The sequence below is a fragment of the Bos mutus genome, chromosome 2 (assembly GCF_027580195.1).
Source record: "Bos mutus isolate GX-2022 chromosome 2, NWIPB_WYAK_1.1, whole genome shotgun sequence".
Lineage (NCBI taxonomy): Eukaryota > Metazoa > Chordata > Mammalia > Artiodactyla > Bovidae > Bos > Bos mutus.
In genome coordinates, this window is record NC_091618.1 from 513,985 (window position 1) to 521,837 (window position 7,853).

The 7,853-nt window shown below is 66.1% G+C and overlaps 1 protein-coding gene across 3 annotated transcripts; it reads right to left on the reverse strand.

Moving 5' to 3' along the window:
- Positions 1–528: 528 nt before the first annotated feature.
- Positions 529–6,411, reverse strand: MFAP2 (microfibril associated protein 2). 3 transcript variants are annotated; one of them, XM_070382004.1, is made up of 9 exons: positions 6,196–6,411; positions 4,352–4,495; positions 2,937–3,023; positions 2,740–2,766; positions 2,544–2,630; positions 2,379–2,423; positions 1,315–1,402; positions 1,132–1,205; positions 529–972 (listed from the first exon to the last, which is right to left on the reverse strand). In XM_070382004.1, the coding sequence occupies exons 2-9, from the start codon at positions 4,386–4,388 to the stop codon at positions 869–871; spliced, it is 549 nt and encodes a 182-aa protein (XP_070238105.1). In that variant the 5' UTR covers positions 4,389–4,495; positions 6,196–6,411; the 3' UTR covers positions 529–868. The 3 variants fall into 3 exon arrangements, with proteins under 3 accessions (XP_070238105.1, XP_070238095.1, XP_070238086.1); XM_070381994.1 differs by having other exon boundaries at positions 2,937–3,026; positions 4,352–4,428; positions 6,196–6,401; XM_070381985.1 differs by having other exon boundaries at positions 2,937–3,026; positions 6,196–6,350.
- Positions 6,412–7,853: the final 1,442 nt, after the last annotated feature.

Consider the following 7,853-nt stretch of genomic DNA (forward strand, 5'->3'; position numbering starts at 1 on the left):
CCATGCCCGCCACACAGGCTTGGTTAGAGGCTTAAAGAGGGCTGTGTGCCAGCCCTCAGACGGAGCCTCGTCTCCCTGTGCTTGTCAGAGGGCGCTGTTCAAACGGCCGGCCTGCTTCTGCCCCCTGAAATGCACTGGGCCTCCGTCCCCGCAAACGCCCTTGACGCCAGAGCCCCCCGACCCGACCTTGTAGCACCCTCAGACCCCTGCACAGGCGGCCTCCACCCTGCCGGGGCCCTTCCCCGGTGACGGGGGACTCAGACCCCCCACACAGCCCTGAAAATGAGGAGGCCACGTTCCTGAACCTTCCGTTTCTGATACAGCCTCCGGCAACACACACACAGCCCGGGGTGGGGCGGTTGTCAGGGCCCACCTTTCTGGGCAGAGCTGAGCTGGCACTGCCAAGGCCACGGTCGCCAGAACCGGCCCTTCCCCAAGGAGGCCGGGCAGCCTCGGGGAGGATGGCAGGGTTGGAGGCCCCGGCCATCTCTGCACTCCCCGCTGAAAAAGGGACTCCGCGTCTTTCGTAAAAACCTGTTTTTAATTTTGTATAAAACAAAGGTGGTCTCCGCCCAGGGGCTGTAGGAGATTCAAGCAGACCAGCTGGGGTGGGGGTCACAGCCTACCTCGGGGGTGGGGACGGTCCTGGAGGGGGACAGGGAGGCATGGCAGGGGCCCAGGTCCCACAGAGCACCCGGGTCGTCCCCCGCCCGGAGGCAGAGACTAGCCCTTCGGGAGCCCCCTCGAGGCTCCGGGGGTGGCCCCAGGCCCGCAGCCCTCTAACAAGACGAGAGGAACGTCGGACGGGGGGAAAGCACCAGGTCAGGCAGAGCCTGGGGGCCCCGGGCCGGCGGGGGGCCAGCTCCCCCTAGCAGCCCCCACAGCTCCTGGCACAGGCGGCCGCCACAGACTGGCACAGGCCACTGCTGGCCAGCACGCCGCACTTGGAGAACTTGTCACGGCACAGGTCAGCTGTTGGGAGGGCGGGGAAGAGCTGGGGTCAGCGCGCGGCCAGGTGAGGGAACTGCCGCGCGCCCCAGCCCTGGTGAGGGGCCGTCTGAGGAGGAGACGGGACCCACGTCCGACCCACGTTTGATAAGCAGCGGGAGGGGCGGGGTGGGGGCTTCCTACCCCGCAGGAGCTCCTCGTGGGCGCAGACCGTCCGGACGCAGATCTCCTTATTGACGACGTAGACGCGGCGGAGGCTGAGGGGACAGGCCGGGAGGGCTCAGCCCCGGGGGAGGACCCCACGCCCACCCCCGGCCTGGGGGTCTGTCCCCGCCCCTCGGGGCTGGCTGGAGCCCCACCCCTCACCTGTAGAAGCAGACCTCGTTGAGACACTGCTTGCAGGGCTTGTGTATGGAGTAGAGGCGGGTGCACGGGTACTGCTCCTCGCGGCAGTCTGGGTGACAGGTGGGGTCAGGGCGCTGAGCTCGTGGCTCACAGCCGGGGGCCGCCTCCAGCCGCACCCCCACAGAGACGCTCTCGGGGCCAGGAACCCCTGCACCCTAAGGCCCAGCCTAGACACACGAACACACACACACAGACACACACGCCAATGCACGCACACAGCACTGCCAGACCTTCCCAGGCTGCCGGTTTTATCCAATACATTCATACACATGCAAACTCACAACCGCACCAAGAGACCTATGTCCAAACAGACTTAAGTTCAAACAAACCTACAGCCACACACAGGCCCAGGGGCCCCCACACGCAGGCCGGCGGGCTCTTGGCTGGGACAGTCCCGCTGAGCCTGGGAAGCCCCAGAGCACCACTCGCCAGGGGGCTTCCTGCCAGCCACTCCCCTGTGTCTGGGACTAGAGGCTCCTCCCGAGGCCACGGCCAGTCCAGCCCCCTGCCCAGTGCAGGGCAGAGGGGTCTCCGGAGCTGCCAGGGTCCCTGCTGACGTCAAGCAGGGGCACCTCTGCAAGGCCCCCAGCCCACCACCTACCCAGCAAGAGCGAGGGGCCTGGCTGCGTCTGACCTCCTGGGCCCCCCACCACCCCCTAACTCCAGGGCCCCCTCTGTCTCTGACCTCCCGGGCCCCCCAGTGCCCCCTAACTCCCGGGGCCCACCTCTGACCTCCCGGGCCCCCCAGTGCCCCTGAACTCCCGGGGCCCCCTCTGTCTCTGACCTCCCGGGCCCCCCACCACCCCCTAACTCCAGGGCCCCCCTCTGTCTCCAACCTCCTGGGACCCCCACCACCCTGTAACTCCCACCACCCCCTAACTCCAGGGCCCCCTCTGTCTCTGACCTCCCGGGCCCCCCACCGCCCCCTAACTCCAGGGCCCCACTCTGTCTCTGACCTCCTGGGACCCCCATCACCCTGTAACTCACCACCCCCTAACTCCTGGGGCTCCCTCTGTCTCTCTTACCCAGAGGTCCCGGCTCTGTGGGCTCCGTCTCCACAGTCCCCGGTTCTAGAGTTGGGGGAGAGGCAGGCAGAGACCATTGGGACGGTCCTGGGCAGGGTGGGGTCACCTCCTCCAGCCCTGGGCAGCCCTCCGCACCCCCAGGCTTGGCTGGAGCTGGTGGCCTACCTAAGGTGGGGGCAGGGATGACTTCCTGCTGGACTTGCTGCTGGGACTGGAACTGGAACTGCTCCTCGGGTGGCCGAGGGGTCATCTCTGCCGGGAAAGGCGGTAAAGGGGTCTGCTCCCTCCCGTAGGCGCCGTAGGCCTCAACGGACTCCCCACCCTGCTGCCTGCCCGTGCTGCCCTACGCTCAGTCCTTTACCTGGGTAGTCATAGTAGTCCGGATTGTCTGGAAATAAAGATGTGGAATTGGCGGGGGTCAGGCTAGCCCCCACGCACACTGCAGCCAGGGCCCACAGCCCTGAAAGCCCATCTCCCACTGCCCCGCCTGACCCTCGGCCAAGCCACGCCGATCTGGGGAGCAGGCTGGGGGGGCCTGGGGGTGGGCGGTGGGCTTACCGATCTGCTCGCTGTAGTGGGTATACTGCACGTGGTCTGGGTACGGAGGCAGGGGGTCCAGATCATACTGGCCCTGAGCCAGCAGGCCTGCTGTGGGGAGACAGAGCTGAGGGGGCGCCAGCAGGGAGGGGCAGCAGGGGCCTGAGGACCCCTGAGGACGGCAGAAGCCCCTCGGGTGGGCCCGTAAGATCCCAGCAGACTCAGACTCACAGGACGCAAACGGCTTCCTTGTCCACAAAGACCTTACACGCCCTGGTCCTGGGCCGCCTCCCTGACCAGCTCCCCCTTGCTGGCTCTTGGCCGCTCCTGCCTGCCCAGGGCCTTTCACTGGACTCTTCCTGGGCCTGAGAGCCTGGTTAACTTCTCCTCCTTCATGTCTCTACTGAAGTTTCTGCTCTGCTTGGGGGCTTCCCAGGTGGCTCAATGCCGGGGACTGAGGTTCAATCCCTGGGTCGGGAAGATCCCCTGGTGTGGGAAACGAACAACACCCACGCCCGTGTTTTGCACTGGAAAATTCCACGGACAGAGGAACCTGGTGGGCTATGGTCCACGGGGTCACCAAGAGTGGGACAGGACAGTGACTGAGCGCCTGGGACTGCCTGGGCGGTACAGCGGCTGAGATTCTGTGCTCCCAGCACGGGGCCCGGGTTCAATCCCTGGTTAGGGAACTGGAGCCCACATGCCTCGACTAAGGCCACTGTGAAAGATGCCACGAGCTACAACGAGGCCTGAGGGTCCCATGTGCTGTAAGACCCAGCAGAGCCAAAGAAATTAATATGAAAAGGTAAGAGAGGCCTTCGCTGGCCCGCCCACCCGCACCATTGCGTCCTCCTGTTTGTTTCCATCACAGCACCCAGCACAACCTGACGTTTATCATCTCGCCCTTCTCTAGGCCGGCAGGGCACCAGCACGCAAGGCAGGCGTTTGCCGCTTGGTCACTGCATCGCCGGGGCCTATCCCAGCGCCTGGCACAGAGTAGGCGCTCCACAGGTATCTGTTAAATGAGCGAATGTTAGGCCTGGCAGGCCCTTTGTGATCCCCGCTAACAACTCTCATGTGACAACCAGGGGCCTCTCCAAGGTCAGGACTGTCGCTGAGCTGGCCCCAAGGGAGTGCAAATCCCAGGCCTTCAGACCCCCTTTTGGGGGCCTCCATTCCTGCACGTCGGCTCCCGGGAGGACCAGGCAGTGAGACGAAAAGCATGGCTCCTGGTGCCTGGGCGAGCCTGCTGCGCGGAGGGTTGAGGAGGCACCCGGAGATGCCTCCAGACTCTGGGGGGTTGGCCAGTCCAGTCTGTGGTCCAAGAGGTAGCAGGCCCTGGGGTTCGGGATACAGTTCCGGCCGCAGGACAAGAGCTGGCGGCCAGCCCCTTGCCTGCACCCACGCGGGAGCCCCAGCAGCCCAGTGCCACTTACCAGGCAGGAAGAGCAGGAAGAGGGAGGCAGCTCTCATGACTGCTCAGTGAGCACGCTGGGCAGGTGTCTGGGGACAGCTGGAGAAAGAGGAGGGGCGAGCTGCTCCCCAGGGCCGCACGGCCGCTTCTGCTCCCAGAATTCAGCCTGGAGAAGGGGGGCCCAGAACAGAGGCCAGGCAGACGAGGGTCACAGAGGGCGGGCCTCGGGGGCAGCAACCACTTTGGAGGGATCTGTCCCTGAGAGCCCACTGGGCGTTCAGGACCTGAGGGACTCGCCTCCCCCCGGCTCCAGAGCCGATCGTGACAACGGACCCTACCCTGCTCGCCCACACTCCACGGACATTTCTAATCCCTGCCCCTGCTCTCCCCACCACACCAATGCCCACCCTCTGCTCAGCACTTAACCAGGAATCTAGTGCCCAGACCACAACCCCAGGCCCATCCTTGGGACCCCAGTCCTGCCCAACTAACTTCACAGCCCAGACCCAGCAGTCAGCCAGACCGACACCTGCTCCCAATTAGCCCGGGGGCCCAGGCATCCTGCTCAGCAGGAAACCACATGAGCCCCGCCGGCTCCCGCCCCTCGAAGACGCCTCCTGCCAGGCCGCCCAGGACCTGGCTGATTCCATCACACACTCACGAGACTGAGGGCTATTTGTCTGCTGGGCAGGAAGCACTCAGGGTGGGGTCTGAAGAGCGTCTCTCCCGAGCCTGGAGGGCAGCGCTCAAGAGGACCACAGTCCCCCAGCCCAGGGGCTCTGGACCGCCTGAGACGGTATGACTGTGACGAGTGTCACAAGCATAGTTTGGGGGGAGGGGGCAGGCTCTTGAAGCTCTGGGTGAGTCCCGTCTCCAGTCTGGCCCCAAGGTGGACTTGGCAGAGTCGAAAAGTCCTCACGGCCAGCCCCAGCGCAGTGGGGGGCAGCCTCCAGACTGCCCGCCTTCCGCCGGGGGGGCTGGGAGGGAGTCCTGAGCTCACCCACCGGGGCCCGCCCTCCCACAACATGAGGAGTTCTTCCAGGCGGGTAACTGGAAAACTGCCTAACCCTGCCCTCTCCAGGCCGCGGGGACTCAAGGGAGAGGGGGGACGGGGCAGAGACCTGGTACCTCTCCTTCTGTGACCCGGTCACCGCACACATTCCCCGTCTCACTCCCTCTCAAGCCTTACTGAGGAGGGAAGGGGTGAGGAAGGGGTGGGGAAGCTGAGGCCTTTGACCCAGCTGCCCCGCAGGCCAGGCGTCCACTCTGAAAACTCTCGGCCTCCTCCTCGCGCGGGGACCCAAGGCCTGGAGCCCCCTCAAGTCCTCCCTGCCCCCATCTGGCTCCCAGGCTGGTTGGCACTGTCACCACTGGAAGGCCGCAGCTGGGGAGGTGGTTGGTGGGGGTTCTGTCTGTCCCCAGAGCACCTCCTAAGCCTCGAAGGCCCCCGCACGGGGCGCCCAGGCTCGCTGGGAGAAGGGGCCCCTGGCCAGGCCGTCCCGAGGAGAGTCCGCGCGGAGAAGGGGCCCCTCCAGGAGACGCGTCTGCAAGCGCGTCCAGACGGTGGGCGATCGGGCGGGGAGGGGGGCCGACCCTGAGGGACGAGGGGGCGGCCCAGCGGGCCGGGGACGCACCCGGGGGCCCGGCCGGGCCTGCCCTTTGTCTCCGTCCCCGCCGCCCCGCGGACACCCCCGCCGGCCGCCACCTCCCTCCTCCGGGAAGACAAAAGCCGCCCCTCCAGAGGACCCAGGCTTCCCGGCGCCCTCTTACATCTGCTTAGACGGCCCCCGGACCCGGGCCCCTCAGCCCCTGGGGGCCTGCCGACTTCGGAGCCCCGGCCCCCACCCCTGCCCGGCCCGCGCCTACCTGCGGGTCCCTGCGCGCCGCTCCGAGTCCGCGCGCCGCCGAGCCGCCCCTCCGCCCCCCGCGCCCCGCTCCGGGCCCCCGACGGGGCGGGCGCCGCCCTCCCTCCCGGATCCGCTGGGTCCTAACGCGAGCGCCGCCGGGCCGCCGTGCTCCGGGGGGCGCGGGGTCGGCCTCACGTCTTCTCAGAAGTTCGCACCGTGCAGGATGCGCCCGCGTCCTGTCCCCATCCCGCCTGGCCCGCTGTCAACGCGGTGAGGCGGGCGTACCGCCTCCGCCGGACACAGGACCGAGCCAGCCTCCCGAAGGGGACCGCGCGCCCTGCCCTCCGCTCCGGCTTCTCCCGGCTTCCAGGACGCCCTCCCGGGCCTCCTGCGTCTCCCCAGGCAGCTTGCGGCCGCAGCGGGCTTCCATAACCAGCGTTTCTGCGGACCCACCGGCCACAGGCTACCGGGCCTGGCCCCACCATGTCCCTAGGGCCCCAAACTCAGTGAGGATTTAAGTCCAGAATCACAGCCTCCTGACCTTCCCGGCCCCGGCCCCGGAAGGTGTTCCCTTCAGGGAGTGAGCCCACCACCCTTCCCTCACACAGCTAACTCCCCACCCGCAGCCCGCCAAGCCCCCACCTCTAATCCTGAGTCCCGGACACCTGCCATCTAGGCCTGCCCACGTGGCACTAGCGGTAAAGAAAGTGAAGTGAAAGGGAAGTCGCTCAGTCGTGTCCGACTCTGAGCGACCCCATGGGCTGCAGCCTACCAGGCTCCTCCTTCCATGGGATTTTCCAGGCAAGAGTATTGGAGTGGGGTTGCCATTGCCCGCCTAGATGCTGGTTCCATCCCTGGGTCCGGAAGATCCCCTGGAGGAAGAAATGGCAACCCACTCCCGCATTCTTGCCTGGAGAATCCCAGAGACAGAGGAGCCTGGCGGGCTGCAGTCCACGGGTCACAGAGAGTCGGACACAGCTGAGCGGCCAAGCAGCAGCAGGAGGCCTTCCCAAACAGCCCTCACCCACTCACCCACTCAGGGTGGGCCAGGGGAGGCTTCTACCTGAAGCCTTTCACTGGTGTCCCTAGGTACCTGGGAACAAGTCTGAACTCCCCTGGAGACCCCAAGGACCCGACCTTCAACACAGCCCGGCTCTGCCTTCTGGCTCCCTCTGCCTGGTCTCCCAATAGCCTCAATGGCTTTTTAGCTGTTTCTCATCAAACCCCTTCCTCTACCTGCCACAGGGCCTTTGCTCAAGCTGTGTCTCCCTCCTGCAACACCGATGAGTCCCTCCCCCTTCAGATGACAGGTCAAAGCCCCACTTCCTCAGCGGAGCACCCCTCTCCCTGTTCCAGCCGTGGCCCCAGTGGCCTCTCTCCCCCCGAGCCCGTCCACTGCACGGAGACCGGGACAAGCTTGGCTTCAGCTCATCCTCCGTTTTGCTCACTCGGCACGGCGCCAGGCTCAGAGCAGCTGTTCAGTAAACATCTGTGGAAGAATAAACGAATGCACAGTGGATTCTCCTGGGAGACGAGCCAGGTGTGGGGGTTGAGGTCTCCTGCCTGGTCACAGGGGTCTAGGCCTGGCTGGGAGGGGGGCCGAGACGTCCTCAGGCCGCCTTTCCTTTCCTTAGGCTGCTTGTCCTTTAGACTCTGAGTCCTATCAGGCAGGGAGTG